Source organism: Arachis ipaensis, chromosome B4, assembly GCF_059453495.1.
Source record: "Arachis ipaensis isolate K30076 ecotype BB chromosome B4, ASM5945349v1, whole genome shotgun sequence".
NCBI classification, from domain to species: Eukaryota; Viridiplantae; Streptophyta; class Magnoliopsida; order Fabales; family Fabaceae; genus Arachis; species Arachis ipaensis.
In genome coordinates, this window is record NC_142439.1 from 33,003,785 (window position 1) to 33,027,216 (window position 23,432).

The 23,432-nt window shown below is 37.5% G+C and overlaps 1 protein-coding gene and 1 non-coding gene across 2 annotated transcripts; one reads left to right on the forward strand and one right to left on the reverse strand.

The window, feature by feature from the left end:
• Positions 1-282: 282 nt before the first annotated feature.
• Positions 283-642, forward strand: LOC107636259 (caffeoylshikimate esterase-like). Its single transcript, XM_016339782.1, has one exon. It carries the CDS (start codon positions 283-285, stop codon positions 640-642), a length of 360 nt encoding a protein of 119 aa, XP_016195268.1.
• A 10,242-nt stretch (positions 643-10,884) lies between these two features.
• Positions 10,885-10,992, reverse strand: LOC148567114 (small nucleolar RNA R71). The gene has a single exon (XR_015882465.1). It is a non-coding gene; the product is annotated as a small nucleolar RNA R71 (small nucleolar RNA).
• Between the last annotated feature and the right edge of the window lie 12,440 nt (positions 10,993-23,432).

A 23,432-nucleotide genomic window follows, 5' to 3' on the forward strand; every position in this document is an offset into this window, starting at 1 on the left:
AGAGTAAACTACCATTTGTATCCACAAAAATTGAAAATGCTGACATATCTATCCATAGAAAAAGGAAATTATCATTTGTACCCATGAAATATGGGTTCCGCACAACAAAATTATCCAAACACTAAAAAATTACCTAAAATCCCTAAATTACCCTTATCTTCACCACCACACCACCTTTTTCACCCAATCACCTTTCTAACCCTAACCCTCTTCCCCCTTCCACCACCCCTCTTTCCTTTTCTAATCTCAAATCCCACCACCACCCCTCAAGCTCTTCACTCAATGGTGGCTCCCGCTACCCCCGCAACCGTCACCGGAACCCTCGTCCTCGGTCACGGATTTACTGGCAAATCCAGCTGGTTCCTCCAGCTCACCGCCATCTACTTTGCCAAGGCCGGATTCGCCACCTGCACCATTGACCATCAGGGCCACGGCTTCTCTGACAGCCTCATCGCCCACATCCCTGACATCAACCCCGTCGTCGATGACTGCATTACCTTCTTCGACGAATTCTTCTCTCGCTTCGATCCTTCTCTTCCTTCCTTCCTCTATTCCGAATCCCTCGGCGGCGCAATCGCGCTATTAATCACTCTCCGCTGCCGTGACTCGCCAGAAAATGTCTCATCTGTGAACCGAGCGTGAGCTCTGATTATGGTGTCGTCCTCTTCGGGGGTGAAGGCCTGATGCTCCACCTGCGGGAGACACCATTGGAGCCTACAAAAAATGGGTTGGTTCATGAACCTATAATGAAGAACAAAGCAAAAGAAAATCAAGGGAGAGGTAGATATAACTGATGCCAGGGCATCTTAGCCTAGTTTTACTAGTCTTTTTCCTTTGTTTTTAATAGGTTTTATACACTTTCTTGAGTTATAAGTAAGCCATTTGGGTAGAAATTCATGTGTACTTGGATTCAATCAACCATGAGTAAATTGATGCATTTTCATGAGGTTTTGTGCTATAATTACTTATATGTCAAGGATGAGAAGTCTCATGATTTTAGCATAGCTTTGATGCATTTGTTGATTGATGATAGGTGACCAAAAGAATTGGAGAAAGGTTGAAGAAAAGGGATGGCAGGAATGGAAATGAAGGCAACATTGAGAAGATCACGTTTGAGTCAACGTTTGCCTCAAACGTGAACTCAAATGTGGATAACAGCAAAGCCACCCTGGAGGAAGCTAACGTTTGCACCAACGTTTGCCTCAAACGTGAGGTCAAACGTTGGCTCAATAATATACACTGGAAGACTCAATGTTTGTGCCAACGTTTGCCTCAAACGTGAGGTCAAATGTTGGCATGAAAGAAGCACCTGGGAGGACTCAACGTTTGCGCCAACGTTTGCCTCAAACGTGAGGTCAAACGTTGGCTTAAGAAGAACACCCTGGAGGACTCAACGTTTGTGCCAACGTTTGTCTCAAACGTGAGGTCAAACGTTGGCTAAAAATTGCCTTGGAGGGATCACGTTTGAGCTCACGTTTGACCTCAAACGTGAGTGACAGCAAAATCCGTTCTGCATGATGCATTGCACGAAGACGTTTGAGTCAACATTTGCCTCAAAGGTTGACTCAAACGTAAATGATCCCAAAGTCCATAGTGTAAATGGATCTCTTCTTAAGACTAAGAGCAATCAACAGAGGCTATCTTCAACCCAATTCCATCAAGTCCAAGGGCCCAAATTCAAGGCTTAATGATCATTAGAAGGAAGTGTATAAATAGAAGCTAGTTTGATTTAGAGAAAAAAACCTTTTTCTTCTTTTAGAATTTTCACTTGTAATTTGGAGTTTTTACTTGGATTTTGGATTTGAGAGAATTGGGAGGAGAATTGAGTTCTCTTCCTCTGGATTTTCTTGTTTTCTTTTCTACATACTTTGCTTGAGTCTTGGGTGTTGAGAATTGAGAAAATTCTGTCTCAATCTCACCTTGAGATCTCTTTGTTCCTTTCTCTGCATAATTCAAGAATTCAGTGATTTGAATTCAAAGTTTTTACTGTTTTGAACTTTAAATTTGTTTGCAATTGTTCTTTGAGTTGGATCAAGGAAGGCAATGAGATCTAGACTTGGATTTCTAGTCTCTTGACCCCTGAGATCTTGCATTTCCCTTTTAATTCATCTGTTGAATGCTTCTTCAAGCTGATTTACTTTTCTGTTAGAGATCTATCTCAATTCAATTCATTGCTTACTCTTCTGCCTGTTGCAATTTACTTTTGCTTGTTTACTTTCTGCACTCCCAGTCCCCAAATCCTTTTATGATTCAAGCCATTTACATTTCTTGCATTTTAACCTTCAGTTATTTACATTTGTTGCAATCTAAGTTTCTGCCATTTACATTACTTGCACTTTAAGATTCAGCTTCTTTACTTTCTTTTGCTCTTTAATTTACTGTCAATTATCCCTCTCCCTTTACATTTCATGCAATTTAGTTTCTGTTGGATGCAAATCACTTAAATCAACTCTTGTAATCTTGACTAAATCAACCACTAAACTAAAATTGCTCAATCCTTCAATCTCTGTGGGATCGACCTCACTCACGTGAGTTATTATTACTTGATGCGACCCGGTACAGTTGCTGGTGAGTTTTAGGTGTTGGATCGTTTTCCACACATCAATAACAACGGCAGGGATCAGGCAACGACGGTGGTGGTTCTACGACGCAGAAAGAGGTGAAGAGGGTTGGCTATGCCTGCGATAAGGTAGCGTGAAGAGGAGGGTCTCTGACGCAGTAGGCTCTGGTTCGAGGCCGATGGTGATGGTGGCGAGGAGAAGCTGGCGCGGTGCTCTTGGGCTCGGCGTAGGACTGCGACGCTGCTGGCGGAGAAGGGGGTGAACGGTGATGAGGAGGGTGATACAGTGGTATGTGGTTGATGTTGGAATTGGGTGGCTAAGAAAAATGAGAGAGAGAGAGAGAGAGAGAGGAGGGAGGAGATGATAGTGGTGGAGAGAAGGGTAGTTTAGGAATTTTATTTAATTTTTTAGGGTTTGGATAATTTTGCTTGCAAAAACTATTTTTTATGGGTACAAATGATAATTTCCTTTTTCTATGGATAGATATGTCAGCGTTTTCAACTTTCGTGGGTATAAATGGTAATTTACTTTTTTAATTAATATATTATATATATTTTTATAATTAAAATTAACTATTAAAATTATTAAAATACAAGTATATTTGATATAATTAAAATTATTCCAATAATAATCATAAGAACTATAGTATGACCGTATGAGCTTTCATTGATGAGTTTTATTTGATTATTTATTTATTTATTTATATATTTGGCCTGTAAGTTATTTTAGGTCATAGCAAGCAACTATACATTTTAATTGACATGTTAACTATATATATAATATGTTAAAAAAATAAAAAAGTAGAATTTATATTATTTAATATTTATTAATTATTATCAACTATTTTTAATTAATTATTTTTGTTATTAAATATGAATTTATCTAACTTGTATTTTAAAAATACATGTTAAGATAATAAATTAAATATTTTTTCTTAAAATACAAAAAAAATTAAATAAAAATATTTAAAAAATTTAAATAAAAACATTTAAATATTCTATTAATGATAGTATTCTCATATGCCTTTAGGGCACATATATATTAACTACACCCACCAAATATTTTCGTTTATTTTTCATACATAAAAAGTTCTTCCTATTTTCCTTCGGTTTCTTTATAATTAAAGTCATTAATAATGGAAATTCGTAAAATCAACTACTAGTTATCCAATGGATCGGGTCAATTACAATCCCTTTTCACTTTTTGTCATAAAAAAAAAAAAACAGAAAATTATTTTTCCCCAACTCAAGTTTTATTATTAATTAAGTCTCGTTGATTTAAGCTTGGATAATCTCTAAAGATAATCACAAATTACTAGACCGAGGCCGGCTTTGTAAGTGTTAATTGGATCACACCTAAGTCACCCAAAAAAAAAAAAAAAATTGGATCACACCTTCGTTGCTAGAAGCCTAGAACTAAATAATTAGCCACAACATGATTTTTCGTATTACAAATTACTTAAATTCCTAGGGATGAAAATAAATAAAATTAGCCGTCCGTGAGCGTGAAAAGAATGAGTGATCGAGGTTGTTGGATGGCACCAGTGGGATCGTAGACATTGAGATATGCTATATCTATCTTTCACCTTTTTCTTTCTTTCCTTATTTATTAAAGTAATGAATTTATTTATTACTTTACTTTTCTTTAATTTCTCTTCACTTCTTTTTTTCCCCTTTTGCTAAACTATTATAGTTTTCTGATAATATGTGTCAATATCTCCTTATTGTACTATTAGTATAATAATATAATAATATATGTAGAATAACGATTTCCCAAAATAAAAAAATCTGATCAACCCAAACTAATTTGCATATACATAATAATCATATGAAGTGAATATTATGTTAAGCAAAATAATAATCAAATAATATATATATATATATATATATATATATATATATATATATATATATATATATATTTTATAATGGCAGTGAAAAAAAAGGATCATATTATTCTTTTAAATAAGAGAATAATATTATTTTTATTATTAATTCTTAATTACTTATTTTAACTTAATAAATTTAATTTTTATTAATTAAAATTAGAAATTAATTCAATTATTATTATTTAATTCACTCTTTATAGGTAGCAATTAAAATTATTATAATTACTGCTAACCTTCTCTATATTCAATCAATTAATAATAAATATCAACAACTATTAAATACATTATAATTTTTGCTATATATTTAAGCATGTATATGATTAAGGTTTTTACGTTTTCATACCAATATGTATTGGTGTATATAAGTACAATAATACTTTACATCCATATAAAAAATGCATTCAAGTTATCAAAGTAAAAATACCTAGACACGTCTTCAACCCCTCCCCCTCCCCCCACTCATCGTTTGTGATACACACGCTCCCTAAAAAGTAAACCTTCTCTACTTCAACATAAACCTTTGCTCAACGTAAACTTTCTCCAGCAACCTAAAGCTTCTACTCTCTTAGTTCTTCTCTGCTCGCACAACTAGAAAATTGCTTAATACAGAAAGATTTATAGACAAATTTAGTCTTTATTACAGACGAATATTTGGTCATCGACGGATTTTGTTCCTCTGTAAAGGCCTCGTCGAAAATTATTTACCGACAGATTTTTTTCGTCAGAAATTTACCTACAAATTTTTACCTGTTACTGACAGATTTTTCCTCCGTAAATTCTCACCTCCATTTCCCTGAAATGTCAAATTTTTCGATGGATTTTTCGTGGGTAATTAGAGACAGATTTTTCGACGGTTTTTCCATTGGTAATTAGCAACATATTTTTTGACAAATTTTCCGTCGGTAATTAGAGCTTTGGAAAACCATTCCAAACTTTGAATACAGACAAAAAATCTGTTTGTAAATCCGCCAGTAAGATAAAATAGAATTTTTTTTTAGATTTTTTCATTGTAAAATAAACATATTTTCATATAAAATAAATACAAATTTAATAAATACAAATTTTTATCTAATTTGTATTCGAATATTTATAATATTTCAAAAAATAAACAAATTCATCGTATTATCAAACTAAAAGAAAAGTACTATAAACAAGCAAGTCAATATAATTCAAAACATAAACAAAGTATATTGATACATCAACTATAATAATAAGTAACAACCATACATCAACAAAATGTATTGATACATCAACTGTAATTCAAAACAAATACCACTAGAAAAAAGAAAACTTGTAAAATCTGTACTATAACATACACTAAGGGTGTGTGTGGTTGGGGGAATATTAGAGTATTCTCAGAAATGTTTAGATGGAAATACATTAAATATTAAAGGTGTATAAAATAATCTACTCTTGTAGCTAACTACTATTAGAATTAGCCTAAATATAAACATAAACCTAGTTTAGAATTAAACAAAATATAGAGAGTATAATTCCCAAGCAACATTGGTTTACAAGGAAATACATGAGCACAGACTGGACAATAGTTGTTCAATTCTTCTAAGATCCATTCAATGTTTTCTCTTTCTCTTGGCTGTAACACCCTAACTATCACAATGTCACGCTTCCGGCTGCGCCACTCTGATAGCTCGGGTATTACGACAACTCTTAGAATATTTAATACTAAAATATGAGCCTGTTTAAAACTAAAAACGTATTTTTCAAAACTTACATCCATACTTAGATTACAAATTACAATACTCACAAAGAATATATATATATATATATATAAAAACATCGATTAAACAGAAAAGAAATAAGTAAGCTCTTCCAAACTTCGTCATCTATGACCTGAAAAAGGAAAAGACCTGTGGGGGAGTGAGAACATCGTCCTCGCTGGTTCTCACTATGGGGTTAGGGAATTATTATAATAGGATACGCGAAAATAAAGTCGTTTCTAAAGTACAGTGATTAATAGCCGCCTTATGTATCTTTTCAAAACCAAAGATTTAATATTCAAAGTCCGAAATCCTTTTTAAAAGAGAAACTGTTAAATATTCAAAAATCCTAAACCTTTTTAAAAGTTTTTCCTAGACAACATGAATGACCAAGCTATTCCAAGCATAGGTTCATTAAGTCTATGCTGAATCAGTTTAGTTTTTCATACTTTTTTAAACCAAAAACACAAACCGAACACAGCCTTCGGCTCATCTCATAATCGACCACGGCCCTTGGTCTAAGCAGCTCAATCAACAACGAATTTTCCACAATCCAACCATTTTTTAGTCACAAACACAAGTAAGAAGGTTCAAACACAATCGAGCAGTTACATCAAGTAGAGCAATTAGCAATTAAACATAATTATTCACATAGGCAAACTAATTACAATATGCACACTGATGAGCGGATAATTTATACGCTTTTTGGCATTATTTTACACAGTTTTTAGTATGATTTAGTTAGTTTTTAGTATATTTTTATTAGTTTTTAAATAAAAATCATATTTCTGGACTTTACTATGAGTTTGTGTGTTTTTCTGTGATTTCAGGTAATTTCTGGCTGAAATTGAGGGACCTGAGCAAAAATCTTATTTAGAGGTTGACAAAGGACTGCAGATGCTGTTGGATTCTGACCTCCCTGTACTCGAAGTGGATTTTCTGGAGCTACAGAAGTCCAAATGGCGCGCTCTTAATTGCGTTGGAAAGTAGACATCTAGGGCTTTCCAGCAATATTTAATAGTCCATACTTTGCCCGAGTTTAGACAACGCAAACTGGTGTTCAACGCCAGCTTTCTACCCTATCCTGCAGTTAAACACCAGAAACAGGTTACAAAGCAGAGTTAAACGCCAGAAACAGGTTACAAATTGGCGTTTAACTCCAAAAAGAGTCTCTACACATGAAAGCTCAATGCTCAGCCCAAGCACATACCAAGTGGGCCCAGAAGTAGATTTCTACATCATTTACTTATCTCTGTAAACCCTAGTAACTAGTTTAGTATAAATAGAACTTTTTACTATTGTTTTTAGACACCGGGGGGGATCTTTTGATCATGTTTTGAGGATTGAACCCTCTTTTAGATGCTGGCCATTCGGCCATGCCTGGACCATTTTCACTTATGTATTTTCAACGGTAGAGTTTCTACACACCATAGATTAAGGTGTGGAGCTCTGCTGTTCCTCATGAATTAATGCAAAGTACTATTATTTTTCTATTCAATTCAAGCCTATTTCTTCTCTAAGATATTCATTCGCACACAAGAACATGATGAATGTGATGATTATGTGACGCTCATCATCATTCTCACTTATGAACGCGTGCCTGACAAACACTTCTGTTCTACATGCAAACAAGATTGAATGCATATCTCTTAGCCTCCTGATCTACGATCAGAGTCTTCGTGGTATAGGCTAGAATTATTGGCGGCCATTCTTGAGATCCGAAAAGTCTAAACCTTGTCTGTGGTATTCTGAGTAGGATCTGGGAAGGGATGGCTCGGACGAGCTTCAAACTCGTGAGTGCTGGGCGTAGTGACAGACGCAAAAGGATTACTGGATCCTATTCCAGCAGGATCGAGAACCAACAGATAATTAGCCATGCAGTGACAGCACATTTGGATCATTTTCACTATGAGGACGGGATGTAGCCATTGACAACGGTGATGCCCAACATAAAGCTTGCCATGGAAAGGAGTATGAAGGATTGGATGAAAGCAGTAGGAAAGCAGAGGTTCAGAAGGAATAAAAGCATCTCCATACGCTTATCTGAAATTCTCACCAATGAATTACATAAGTATCTCTATCCTATTTTATATTTTAATTATATTTTAATTATCAATTCACCATAACCATTTGAATCCGCCTGACTGAGATTTGCAAGATGACTATAGCTTGCTTCAAGCCGACAATCTCCGTGGGATCGACCCTTACTCACGTAAGGTTTATTACTTGGACGACCCAGTGCACTTGCTGGTTAGTTGTATCGGAATTGTGAAAAAGAACTAAGATTATGAACGTGTGTATTAAGTTTTTAGCGCCGTTACCAAGGAATGAACAATCACGATTTCGCGCACCAAGTTTTTGGCGCCGTTGCCGGGGATTGTTTGAGTTTGGACAACTGACGGTTCGTCTTGTTGCTCAGATTAGGTAATTTTATTTTAATTTTAAGTTTTTGTTTTTATTCTTTTTATTTTCGAAAAATTTTCAAAAAAAAAAATAAATTATTCTATGGCTTCAGAATTTTTAAGAATGAATTCTAGAGTTTCACGATGATCTGTTGAAGTCTGGCTGGCTGTGAAGCCATGTCTAATCCTTTGGACCGAGATTTCAACTTATCATCACAAGAGTCCGTGGACTCCCACCTGATCAGTTGTTGTATGCCTGATTTGTATGCTAAAGCTTGGCTGGCCATTGGCCATGTCTAGTGTTTTGGACCGGAGCTTTCACTGAAAGCTTGGCTGGCTAGTAAGCCATGTCTAATTCCTGGACTGGAGCTTTAGACTAACATTGCATGATTCCTGGAATTCTCATTAAAAATTTTGAAATCCTTATTTTTCTTTTTCCAATTAATTTTCGAAAAATACCAAAAAAAATTTAATAAAATCGTAAAACCAAAAATAATTTTGTGTTTCTTGTTTGAGTCTAGTGTCAATTGTTAAGTTTGGTGTCAATTGCATCTTTTTAATTTTTCTTAAAATTTTTGAAAAATAATGCATTTGTTCTTCATGATCTTCAAGTTGTTCTTGATGAATTTCCTTGTTTGATCTTTGCATTTTTATGTTTTGTGTCTTTTCTTATTTTTCATATACATTTTCAATTTGTTAATGTCTAAAGCTTGAAAATTTCTAAGTTTGGTGTCTTGCATGTTTTCTTTTCTTAAAAATTTTCAAAAATAAGTTCTTGGTGTTCATCTTGACATTCAAAGTGTTCTTGCATGCATCATGTGTTTTGATCTTGAATTCTCATGTTTTGAGTCTTTTCATTGTTTTTCTCTTTCATCATTAAAAATTCAAAAATCAAAAAAATATCTTTCCCTTTTTCTTCTCATAAAATTCGAATATTTGAGTTGACTTTTTCAAAAAATTTTAAAATCTAGTTGTTTCTTATGAGTCAAATCAAATTTTCAATTTAAAAATTCTATCTTTTTCAAATCTTTTTCAAAAATCAAATCTTTTTCATTTTTTCTTTCATAATTTCGAAATTTTCAAAATTTATTTTCAAAATCTTTTTCTTATTTCTATTTCATATTTTTTCGAAACTAATGCTAAGAATTAATATGATTGATTCAAAAAATTTTAAGTTTGTTACTTGCCTAGTAAGAAAGGTTCAATCTTTAAATTTTAAAATCATATCTTTTTGTTTCTTGTTAGTCAAGTAATCAACTTTAATTTTTCAAATTCAAATCTTTTTAAATTTCTTTTTCAAATCTTTTTCAAAATAAATTTCAATCACATCTTTTTCAAAATCAATTTAAAAATCTTTTCTAACTTATCTTTTCAAAATTGATTTTCAAATCTTTTCTCTCTCTAATTTTCGAAAATCACTAACCTCTTTTTCAAAATTCCTTTTTAACTAACTAATTGATATAAATTTTAATTTAATTTTATTTTATTTCACTTTTAAATTTTGAATCAAAACCAATGTTTAAAATAAAAACAAAAAATATTTTTATTTTATTTTATTTAATTTTTGAATTCTTCTCTCTCTCATCTCTTTCTATCTATTTATTTATCTACTAACACTCCTCTTTCACTTAAAAATTCGAACCCACTCTTCCCCTCTGTGTTCGAATTCTTATCTTTTCCTTCTTCTATTCTTCTCTTCTTATACTCATATAAGGAATCTCTATACTGTGACATAGAGGATTCCATATTTTCTTTTCTGTTCTCTTCTTTTTCATATGAGCAGGAATAAGAATAAGAATATTCTTGTTGAAGCTGATCCTGAACCTGAAAGGACTCTGAAGAGGAAGCTAAGGGAAGCTAAAGCACAACTCTCTGGAGAAAATCTGACAGAAATTTTCAAAAAAGAAGGAGACATGGCCGAAAATAATAACAATGGTGGAGATGCAAGGAAGATGCTTGGTGACTTTACTGCACCAAATTCCAACTTACATGGAAGAAGCATCTCAATCCCTGCCATTGGAGCAAACAATTTTGAGCTAAAGCCTCAATTAGTTTCTCTGATGCAACAGAATTACAAGTTTCATGGACTTCCATCAAAAGATCCTTTTCAGTTCTTAACTGAATTCTTGCAGATCTGAGATACTGTTAAGACCAATGGGGTTGATCCCGAGGTCTACAGGCTTATGCTTTTCCCATTTGCTGTAAGAGATAGAGCTAGAATATGGTTGGACTCTCAACCTAAAGATGGCCTGAACTGTTGGGATAAGCTGGTCACGGCTTTCTTAGCTAAGTTCTTTCCTCCTCAAAAGCTTAGCAAGCTTAGAGTGGATGTTCAAACCTTCAAACAGAAAGAAGGTGAATCCCTCTATGAAGCTTGGGAGAGATACAAGCAACTGACCAAAAAGTGTTCTTCTGACATGCTTTCAGAATGGACCATCCTGGATATATTCTATGATGGTCTGTCTGAATTATCAAAGATGTCATTGGACCATTCTGCAGGTGGATCCATTCACCTAAAGAAAATGCCTGCAGAAGCTCAGGAACTCATTGACATGGTTGTAAATAACCAGTTCATGTACACTTCTGAAAGGAATCCTGTGAGTAATGGGATGCCTCAGAGGAAGGGAGTTCTTGAAATTGATACTCTGAATGCTATATTAGCTCAGAATAAAATATTGACTCAGCAAGTCAATATGATTTCTCAGAGTCTGAATGGATTGCAAGCTGCATCCAACAGTACTAAAGAAGCATCTTCTGAAGAACAAGCTTATGATCTTGAGAACCCTGCAATAGCAGAGGTGAATTACATGGGAGAACCCTATGGAAACACCTATAATCCCTCATGGAGAAGTCATCCAAATTTCTCATGGAAGGATCAACAAAAGCCTCAACAAGGCTTTAATAATGGTGGAAGAAACAGGTTTAGCAATAGCAAGCCTTTTCCATCATCCTCTCAGCAACAGACAGAGAATTCTGAGCAGAATCTATCTAGCTTAGCAAATATAGTCTCTGATCTATCTAAGGCCACTCTAAGTTTCATGAATGAAACAAGGTCCTCCATTAGAAATTTCGAGGCACAAGTGGGCCAGCTGAGTAAAAGAGTCACTGAAACTCCTCCTAGTACTCTCCCAAGCAATACAGAAGAGAATCCAAAAAGAGAGTGTAAGGCCATAACCTTACTTGGTGTGGCCAAACCCAGAGAGGAGGAGGAAGACGTGAATCCTAGTGAGGAAGACCTCCTGGAACGTTCACTGACCAATAAAGAGTTTCCCTTTGAGGAACCAAAGGAATCTGAGGCTCATCTAGAGACCATAGAGATTCTATTGAACCTCCTTTTACCATTCATGAGCTCTAATGACTATTCTTCCTCTGAAGAAGATGAAGACATTGTTCAAGGGCAAGTTGCCAGTATTTAGGAGCAATCATGAAGCTGAATGCCAAGCTATTTGGTAATGAGACTTGGGAGGACGAGCCTCCATTGCTCATTAATGAACTGAATATCTGGGTTCAGCACACTTTACCTCAAAAGAAATAGGATCCTGGTAAATTCCTAATTCCCTGTAACATAGGCACCATGACCTTTGAGAAGGCTCTGTGTGACCTGGGGTCAGGCATAAACTTATTGCCACTCTCTGTAATAGAGAAACTAGGAATCTTTGAGGTACAGGCTGCCAAATTCTCATTAAAGATGGCAGACAAATCCATGAAACAGGCTTATGGACTAGTAGAGGACGTGTTAGTGAAGGTTGAAGGCCTTTACATCCCTGCTGATTTCATAATCCTAGATACTGGGAAGGATGAGGATGAATCCATCATCCTTGGAAGACCCTTCCTAGCCACAGCAAAAGCTGTGATTGATGTGGACAGAGGAGAGTTGGTCCTTCAACTAAATAAGGACAACCTTGTGTTTAAAACTCAAGGATCTCCTTCTGTAACCATGGAGAGGAAGCATGAAAAGCTTCTCTCACTGCAGAGTCAACCAAAGCCCCCACAGTCAAACTCTAAGTTTGGTGTTGGGAGGCCACAACCAAACTCTAAGTTTGGTGTTGAACCCCCACATTCAAACTCTAAGTTTGGTGTTGGGAGGTCCCAACAATGCTCTGAACATCTGTGAGGCTCCATAAGAGCTCACTGTCAAGCTATTGACTTTAAAGAAGCGCTTGTTGGGAGGCAACCCAATGTTATTCAATTATATCTATTTATTTTCTATTGTTATTTTATATTTTTTTAGGTTGATGATCATGTGGAGTCACAAAAACTACTGAAAAATAAAAAACAGAATGAAAAACAGCATTAAAAATAGCTCACCATGGAGGAAGAGCTTACTGGCGTTTAACGCCAGAAAAAAGCATCAAGCTGGCGTTAAACACCAGAAACAAGCACCAAACTGGCGTTTAATGCCAGAACAGAGCATGGAATTGGTGTTAAACGCCAGAAACAAGCAACAAGCTGGCGTCTAACGCCAGACATGCATTCTAAGGGCATTTTGTACGCCTACTTGGAGCAGGAATGTTAAATCCTTGACCCCTCTGGATCTGTGGACCCCACAGGATCCCCACCTACCCCAACTCTTCTTCTCTCCTCTTCACACATTTTCATAACTCTCTTCCCCAAATACCCTTCACCAATCACCTCCATACCTCTTCCCTAAATACCCTTAACCACTCACATCTATCCACTCTTCCCCATAAACCCCACCTACCTCCAAAATTCAAATTCTTTTCCCTCCCAAACCCAACCCTAACGGCCGAAACCTACCCTCCACCCCACCCCTATATAAACCCCTCAACACTACTCCATTTTCACACATTACAACCACCACTTCTCCCCCTTGGCCGAATACACTCTCTCCCTCCATCTCCTCCATTTTTTTCTTCTTCTACTACTTTCTTTCTTCTTTTGCTCGAGGACGAGCAAACCTTTTAAGTTTGGTGTGGTAAAAGTGATAAACCCATATTTTATGATGTATTTTGTGCCTAATTTGAGAGATTTATTCAATCCTTCACCCACTTATTCATATTAATTGCATGGTTTTACTTCTCCTTCCTTATTATGTGATGTATGTGAAAAACATGTTTCCTATGCTTTTAAATTAATTATTTTAATCACCTTTAATTCCATTTGATCCGTGATTAGTGTGTTGAGTAATTTTCAGATCTTCTAAGGTAGGAATGACTTAAAGGATGGAAAAGGAAACATACAAAAATGGAAGGAAAGTGCAGAACGGAGTTTTGCAGAATTGGCATCCACGCGATCGCATGGGCGACGCGGACGCGTGCCAAGCGCGAATCAGCAGCGACGCGGCCGCATGACTGACGCGACCGCGCGCCTTAAGCAGAACGCATATGACGCGGTCGCATGACTGACGCGACCGCGTGGCAAGGAAAAGCTCCGAACGACGCGACCGCGTGACCCACGCGGACGCGTGACAGAGGCCATGCACCAGAAATTGCAAAAAACGCTCCTAGCGATTTCTGAAGCCCTTTTTGGCCCAAATCCAAGTCCAGAAGGCATAGACCGGAGGTTATGAAGTGAGGGAATGCATCCATTCAGAAAGAGCTCGCCAATTTTACTTTCCATGAATTAGATTTAGTTTAGAGAGAGATTCTCTCTCTCTTTAGGATTAGGATTTTTATTCACTTTCAGGATTATCTCTTTTGATCAGGTTCAATATTCCTTTTATTTACTTTTGCCAGCTACTTTATGAATCCTTTCATGTTACAGATTACTCTTTTATTAATGTTATTTGAGGTATTTCAGTTAATATTGATTACTCTTATTCATGCTATTGTTACTTTTACTCTGAAGACATTTTATTCCAAGTAGATTTATTTTTCTCCTTTTGGTCTTAGTTAAGAAATCAGTAACTCAGGAGTTATCCAATTCAACAGCATAATTGATAATTGTTATCTTTGTTAATTGAATTGAACTTCCGTAATCCCAATATTTTCTTAGGAAATAAATAGGATTCGAAGATCAAACCAATTAATCCCTTGACCTTCCTTTATCTTAGTAAAGGTTAACAAAGTGGAATTAGGATTCAACCATCATCATCATTGCTAAGGATAGCTAGGATAGGACCTCTAATTTCTCATACCTTGCCAAAAGTTTGCTTTACAGTATTTATCTATTTTCAATTGCCATTTAATTTAATTGCCATTAAATTACTTGTTCCTCATTCTTGAAACCCCAATTTACAATCTCCATAACCAATAATAAGAACATACTTCCCTGCAGTTCCTTGAGAAGACGACCCGAGGTTTAAATACTCAGTTATCAATTTTAAGGGGTTTGTTACTTGTGACAACCAAAACGTTTGTACGAAGGGATTTTTGTTGGTTTAGAGACTATATCTACAACGCGATTGTTTTTATAAAATTCTTTACTGGCAAAAACCTCTAACGTCAAAATGGCGCCGTTGCCGGGGAACTGCTAACGTGTGCCTTATTATTGGTTATTGTAAATATTTTTCTTTTTCTTGTTTATTTATTTCTGTTTTTCCTTTTTAATTTTATTTGCTACTATGAACTCTCACCCCTCTCGCTTTGAGTTTGGTTCTAACTTTGTTGAAGGAAATAGAAGTTGCAGCAGGAATATGCATCAAGATCAAACCAATCAAGGATGGATGGAGCCAAGAGGATTTAATCAACCCTTTAGGCAATAACACCCTCCAAGATATCATGGACAACGACCATTCTATAATGCATACCCAGCTGATAGATATGGTGGACAACCTTGTAACTACCAACAAGCCCCACCCTGTGCCTATAGACCATCCTCTCAACATAACCTCGAACCACCACACTCACAAGCTTCTCTTCACCATTCACCATCGTATGATCCTTTCCTACCCCAGTTCCAATCCAATCACTCCCAAGCACCACCACTTCCCTATGTTTCATGTCCAAATCCATCACCCTGAGAATCAGAGGTTCGCCTCAAGGCAACAGTAATTAAACTTCAAACAACCATTCGACAACTGGAGCAAGCAGTAATTCAATTAGCTTCTAGACGCGCGAACATTCAAGGACCAACCACAGCCCCATGTGAACAATCTAATGAAGAGCGTAGCATGAAGGAGACACTAGAAACTCCAATGGACAAGACAGAGCATGAATTCGTACTAGAACAAGTAGAAGAAGCTGTCATTGTACAAGAAGAAGAGTTGGTTGAAGATCTAGGAGACGCAGAACCTCCATGGGAATCCAGAGCTGAGGAGAAATCCGTCAAGGACATTATAGTTAATGCTAAGGAGGATAGCGCACAATCCCCAAGGCAAGTCGTTTATGAAAAATCAGACGGAATAATCCAAGAAGCAAATTCTCTTGATGATGATAGTCACAAGTCAAGTTCTCTTAGCAATGAACTTGCATCTGCAAGTGAGTTCTCTGAGATCGACGAATCTTCCCCAAATGAATACGAGGATGATGCAGAGGTAGATTTCTCTCAACCTCCAATCTATAACTCAAGTGATGAGGAAGACATAGAAGACTTTGACCAGGGTGATGATGTGTTTGAAGACCCTTGCAAAGAAGTGGAGGAATTCACAGAAGATTACCAGGGAGCAGAACTTACAGAACCACTAGAAACACCTTCCCCAAGGCCATTACCACCTAATACAAGCTTCAAGTGGGTACAATCCTTAACTTTTAACTTTACTTATTCACTTGAATATGGTTTACTTGAAACAGATGGCCAGCTTAGAGCTCTCTGCGGCTTTAAGAGTAAGAGGGAAATGGCTCGTACTCAGAGCTGGTGCACAAGGTTCAATAAGGTTCCACGCTTCAACTCGAAGTGCACGGATTGGCATCAAAATCAATCGAATGGATCTCGGAAAACGTTTTGTTACCATGGTGAGAATTTACTTTTTAAACCGCCCGGATGGAAACATGGAGATCAAGACGGAGGCGGATTTAAAAACAAGGCTTGGGATCCTGGAATCTATTTTGACATTCGTCACCCCGGGAGCCTGAAAATCTGTTTGAAGCTGCTTAGAAGCTTTACATGCCTAGTTTGGGACCTCGGAGGCTATTGGCATTCCAAGCACTGGTGGAGATTTTTGGATGAATTTAAGCATAAGCCGCCATAACAAGAAGCTCCTCCAATGTCCAACTTAAGGACTTTAACTAAAAGTGCTAGGTGGGAGACAACCCACCATGGTATGATCGTTTCTCTTTAATTTTTATTTAATTTTATTTGTTTTCCAGTTTTATTTTGTTTTATTATATTGAACCTGGAATTTTGCATCTCACTCATATTAGTCATTGCATTCTGCATTTTTCATGCATATAAAAAAAGGGTGTGCGATGCGACCGCATCACCGATGCGATCGCGTCAAATGGCGAACTACACTTCCCACGCGACCGCGTCATCCACGCGGCCGCGTGACCTGGAAATCGGCGTAAGGATCCAACGTCCAGAAAGTTGGGCTGGAATCGTGCGGCCATTGTGCGTCTAGCACAAAATGGCCCACGCAATCGCATGCCCCATGTGATCGCGTCACATGCACACAACCAATCCCACGCGACCGCGTGAGCGACGCGATCGCGTCGCATGGATTGCACAAATCCCAAAAAGAGACAGAGAGTTGCGCTGGAACGACGCTGGATTCGTGCGTTTAGCACAATTTCCAGTGACGCGATCGCATGCCCCATGGGATTGCGTCATCCTTTCTTTTACCCCCTCCATGCGATCGCGCGCCCCACGCGATCGCGTCACCCACATTTTTCCCCCAACCACGTGACCGCGTGTCCCACGCGGCCGCGTGGATTCAAATTATAACCCCCCAAGTCACGCGAAACCCTATTCTCGCGCCCCTCCCCCTGAACCCCACCCTCCTCCTTCTCTCCTCCTCCAAGCCACAACCACCACCCAGCCACCACCGCGCCACCACCCAGATGCCGCCAACCACCCAGACGCCACCGCCACCCACCCCCTTCCTTCTCCCCCCTTCTTTCTTCTTCTTTCTTCCTCTTCCACCCCCTTTCTGCCACTGCCCTCCGTGCACCACCAACCACCGCCGCCATCCGTCCCAGCCGCGCCCCCCCTTTTTTCCATATCTCCCCCTACCCCATTACCCCCCCTTTCCCCCATTACCCCCTTCTTCCCCCTGCCCAAACAGCCGTGCCAGCAGCCGCCAAGCCGCCGTGCCCACCACCCCCAGCCACCTTTCTGCCTATTCTCATTATTCGGCCTTCCAGGTTCCGCAACACGCAATCCCTTTTATCCGTTCGTAGTTTATTCTTATTTTTCCGTTTATATTCATGTTTAGGCTAGTTAGATATGCATGTTGTAGTAGATTTTAGGTTGTTAGGTAGCCTAGGATGTGGTTAGTGGACTTAAGTCTGTTTACTTGCACTGTTCATGTTTCTATTTTATCAAATTTGCAAATCTGCTGTTGCTGTGATCTTGTTCATATGCTGTATTTCTTGTATATTGCTGCTCTTTACACTGAATTTTCATGTTTATATTCATTATATGTAACTGCAGCTTGATTTTTTAATTCATATGAACTGTTTGATTGCTGTTTATTTTCTGGGAAAATCCAATTTTAGCCGGAATGCTGCCCAAATTTTTATAAATCTTTTTGACTTTCATTCATGTTTTGATTTTGGAATCTTGAACTCTATTTTCCTCTGCTTTAACCAAACCATTCATGAATACCAGGGCATGCATTCTTATCCTCTTTGATTTCCTAGTTCTTAAACTGCAATTTTGATGTTGATTCCTATTTTTGCTTTCTTTATCTCTATTTGAATCATCATCAAACTGTTTTACTTGTTTGAATATGAGTTACCTCTAGCTTCTACCTGTGATTACTTGTTACTTGGACTATTTTCCTTATGCCTCTTACTTTAACCCATCTTTCACTAACTCACTAATTTTAACTCTAACCAACCTAACCTTTTCAAAACTTCTTTTTTTTGCTTTTCTTTCACTTTCTTTTAACATTATAACCAAGGCATGATGTTAATTTTTCTTTTAACTTGCATTCAATTATATTTTGGATTGTGATTTCTTCTTTTCAGATTTTTCACTACTATACAATCCTAAATGCACATTTTACTTAACTCATATTCATTATCCTATTGCTCCTTTGCCACTTTGTGTTTTCTTTGATTATTTGCCTATTTGCCTTCCTATTTTTATTATATCCTGGTTTTCTGTTTTTCAGAATGTCAGATTCCCAAAGAAGGGGAAAAGGCAAGGCCACTACTGGCAAAAGAAAATGAGGAGAAGCCTCCGTGTCTGTCATCGACCTCATGCATGATGCCTCCTTGCGGGAGAAAGCCTTTACCCCATAAGAAAAGGCCGACCAGCTACTTCCCGCCACTGACCCAGTAAAGTTTGCAAACCGATACTGTGAGCTGAGGTATCCGGTGTTTGCAAACTCCAGGAACCTATACCTGGAGCGGACTTTGAAGATCCCAGAAGAACTCCAGCAATATACCTCTGATCAGATCAAACAAAGAGGCTGGTTCTTTCTGGAGAGACCTCTGACTGAGGTTAATACATCTTGGGTTAGGAAATTCTACTACAACTACTTCAAAACTTCCCTAGATGCAGTGAACCTCAAGGGGAAGCAGATTCTGGTTACTGAGGAGGCAATAGAAGAGGTTCTGAAACTTCTGCCTAAGACTGATCAGACAGATGGCTATCAGAAAGCTGAGGAGGATATGCGCTATATGCGATTTGACTGGGATGCAGTCAAGGCTCGGATTGCCCTTGACCCGTCAATTCCTTGGATCATGGGTCAGAACACCACCATGCCGAAAGGGATCAAGCGGATTTACCTGAACGATGAGGCTCGGCTATGGCATCAGATATTCAGTAACTACATTATGCCGAGTACTCACAAGACTGAGATACCAGCCGCTATGATCACCCTCCTTTGGTGTGTGATGGAGGGCAAGGACCTGTACCTGCCATGCTTTATCCGGCACTATATGGCCAGGGTCCACGTCCGAGGCACTCTTCCCTTTCCCTATCTGGTTACACAGTTGGGCCGTCGAGCTGACGTGCCATGGGAGGATGCTGATGAGCGGCCACCTGCTGCTGAGTGCAAGAAGCTCATCCTGCACAGCAGGAACTTCCTGGCCTTGGGCTACAGACCTCCATTCCTGACTGCCACTGCTGATGATACAGCTACACCATCTGCCGGTCCCTCTTCCTCAACTGCTGCACCACCTACCCCTGCCACCACCACTGCACCTCCACCTACCACAGAGCCTGTCTATCATCTGGTGCACCACTTGTTTTGACGACTTGACCAGATGGAGCGTCGCAACAAGCGACGCTATGAGCACCTGAAGCTGATGATACGATCCGGCGACATCCCCTCCGAGCCTGACACACCATCCGAGACATCTGAGGAGGAGGCGGATGCGCCCGAGGCAGAGACCCATCCCCAGGGAGAGGCAGAGCAGGCAGACACCCAGCAGGCAGCACCCCAGCAGATCCAGGCAGCAGATCCTGAGATCCCCATTCAGACAGCCCCTCCTCTATAGCAGCCAGACCCCCAGCTAGCCACCACAGAGACACCAGCTACCATCCTTTCTAGTGATGACACCCCTTCACACCATGCTTGAGTGAGCATCAGGGACGATGCTACATTTTAAGTGTGGGGAAGTCGCCATCTCTGGCGTATTATCTTGGTGAACCACTACAGACTCTTTTTCTTTTATTTTGGATATTTTTCTGTATTTTTCTCTTTATTTTTATTTTTATTTTCTGAGTATTTATACATTGCTACTTTTATGTATTTTTACTCTAATTTCTGCATTTTGCATTTTAGTTCATATTTTAGCCACTTAGTTTAGTTACAATTCTAACTTATTAGTTATAGAAATTGTGGATTGATTAGTATAGTTTACCCTTTTTAGCATAAGATAACTCAGAATAGATTGAAAAGAAAAAGGAAGTAAACTAGAGACTTTAACAGAATCAAAACAACCCACACCTTGTATATATAGCATTACATGTTAGTTAACAACACTTCATCAAGGAGAAACACTAGAACTTTAAAGCCATTCATTATAAGTTTTACATTGAGAATAATGAGAATTTTTAACTAAACCTGCATGACATACATAATTGATAAATGATTTTTGAGCTAGAGAACACATAGCCTGTGAGTTTTGAGCTTAATTGTATGGTTACATTTAAACCATAAGTTTTATTCCTGTGTGTTCCGCCCTTCTTTTATATTCTGATGTTCTTTGCTTTGTTTTAATCTATATGTCCAATTATAGAATATAGAATATAGAATATAGATACATACCAAAAGAATGATTGAGGCCATTATTTGATTTTAGCTCACTTATCCCAAAATAGCCTACCTTTTACATCACCCTTGTTAGCCCCCTTGAACCTTTAAATCCCTTTTTACTCTATTAGCCACACTACTAGCCTTAAGTAGAAAAACAAAATAAAATCCCAAGTTGAATCCTTGGTTAGCTTAAGATAGATAATTATGAATAGTTTAAAATGTGGGAAACCTATTGGGAACATGGATTATAAAAACAAAAGGTAGAAAAGTTAAAAGGAATAAAATAACTCAAATTAAAAATTTTAGGAAGCATGCTCATGAGAAATCAAAGTGATTAAATTACCATGTACATTAAAAAAAAATTTCAGTATTTAATAAAGGGGATACAAAAGAATTCCCCAAATGCAAAAATAAAAGCAATGCACATGGAATAAGAACAAAAGTTGAAACATGAGCATGTAACATCCAAAAGTGGGAAAAATATGGGAAAATAGGTAAAGAAGTTTTGTTTTACTAAGTATGTATGTTAGGTGAGATCTTAGTCTAATTAAGGATTCACTTATTAGCTCACTTAGTCGTATACATATATCCTTACCTTTACCTTGGCCCCATTACAACCTTAATTAAAGACCTCATGATTTTTGGTATGACTGTATTCTATAATTGTTGATTAGTTAGATGAAGAACAAAGTTATAGAAAAGAAGAATAAAAAGAGGAATAGAGTGATTAACCCAATAAACACTGAGTGACTAGAGAGTAAACACAAATCCAGTGAGGGTTCAATAGCTCACTAATATTTATCTCTGTTTGAATTATCTAATTGTCTTGCAAGTTCATAAAATGCTTTTTCTCCAATCTCAATTGTAAAAGTGCTTATTGATTATCTAAGGCTTGGCTATATATATATATGACTCCTTGAGGATGTGAATTAATTTAACTACCTGTAAGCTTTATATATGAGTGAATAAAGTAGAATTGCATGTTGCATTTAGGTAGTTGCCTTTAGATTAGATTGCATTGCATGACATCCCATCACTTTAACCTTACTTATTACCTTGGATTTAGCATGAGGACATGCTATTATTTAAGTGTGGGGAGGTTGATAAACCCATATTTTATGATGTATTTTGTGCCTAATTTGAGAGATTTATTCAATCCTTCACCCACTTATTCATATTAATTGCATGGTTTTACTTCTCCTTCCTTATTATGTGATGTATGTGAAAAACATGTTTCCTATGCTTTTAAATTAATTATTTTAATCACCTTTAATTCCATTCGATGCCGTGATTAGTGTGTTGAGTAGTTTTCAGATCTTCTAAGGTAGGAATGACTTAAAGGATGGAAAAGGAAACATACAAAAATGGAAGGAAAGTGCAGAACGGAGTTTTGCAGAACTGGCATCCACGCGATCGCATGGGCGACGCGGACGCGTGCCAAGCGCGAATCAGCAGTGACGCGGCCGCATGACTGACGCGACCGCTTGCCTTAAGCAGAACGCATATGACGCAGTCACACGACTGACGCAACCGCGTGGCAAGGAAAAGCTCCGAACGACGTGACCGGGTGACCCACGCGGACGCGTGACAGAGGCCACGCACCAGAAATTACAGAAAACGCTCCCAGCGATTTCTGAAACCCTTTTTGGCCCAAATCTAACTCCAAAAGGCATAGACCAGAGGTTATGAAGTGAGGGAATGCATCCATTCAGAGAGAGCTCACCAATTTTAACTTTCCATGAATTAGATTTAGTTTAGAGAGAGATTCTCTCTCTCTTTAGGATTTGGATTTAGATTTAGGATTTTTATTCACTTTCAGGATTATCTCTTTTGATCAGGTTCAATATTCCTTTTATTTACTTTTGCCAGCTACTTTATGAATCCTTTCATGTTACAGATTACTCTTTTATTAATGTTATTTGAGGTATTTCAGTTTAATATTGATTACTCTTATTCATGTTATTGTTACTTTTACTCTGAAGACATTTTATTCCAAGTAGATTTATTTTTCTCCTTTTGGTCTTGGTTAAGAAATCAGTAACTCAGGAGTTATCCAATTCAACAGCATAATTGATAATTGTTATCTTTGTTAATTAAATTGAACTTCCGTAATCCCAATCTTTTCTTAGGAAATAAATAGGATCCGAAGATCAAACCAATTAATCCCTTGACCTTCCTTTATCTTAGTAAAGGTTAACAAAGTGGAATTAGGATTCAACCATCATCATCATTGCTAAGGATAGCTAGGATAGGACCTCTAATTTCTCATACCTTGCCAAAAGTTTGCTTTATAGTATTTATCTATTTTCAATTGCCATTTAATTTACTTGCCATTAAATTACTCGTTCCTCATTCTTGAAACCCCAATTTACAATCTCCATAACCAATAATAAGAACATACTTCCCTGCAGTTCCTTGAGAAGACGACCCGAGGTTTAAATACTCGGTTATCAATTTTAAGGGGTTTGTTACTTATGACAACCAAAACGTTTGTACGAAGAGATTTTTGTTGGTTTAGAGACTATATCTACAATGCGACTGTTTTTATGAAATTCTTTACTGGGAAAAACCTCTAACGTCAAAAAGCATTGCTTT

Bases quoted from the DNA above. Each gene is read 5' to 3' on its own strand.
- LOC107636259 (XM_016339782.1), top strand. From the start codon at position 283: ATGGTGGCTCCCGCTACCCCCGCAACCGTCACCGGAACCCTCGTCCTC.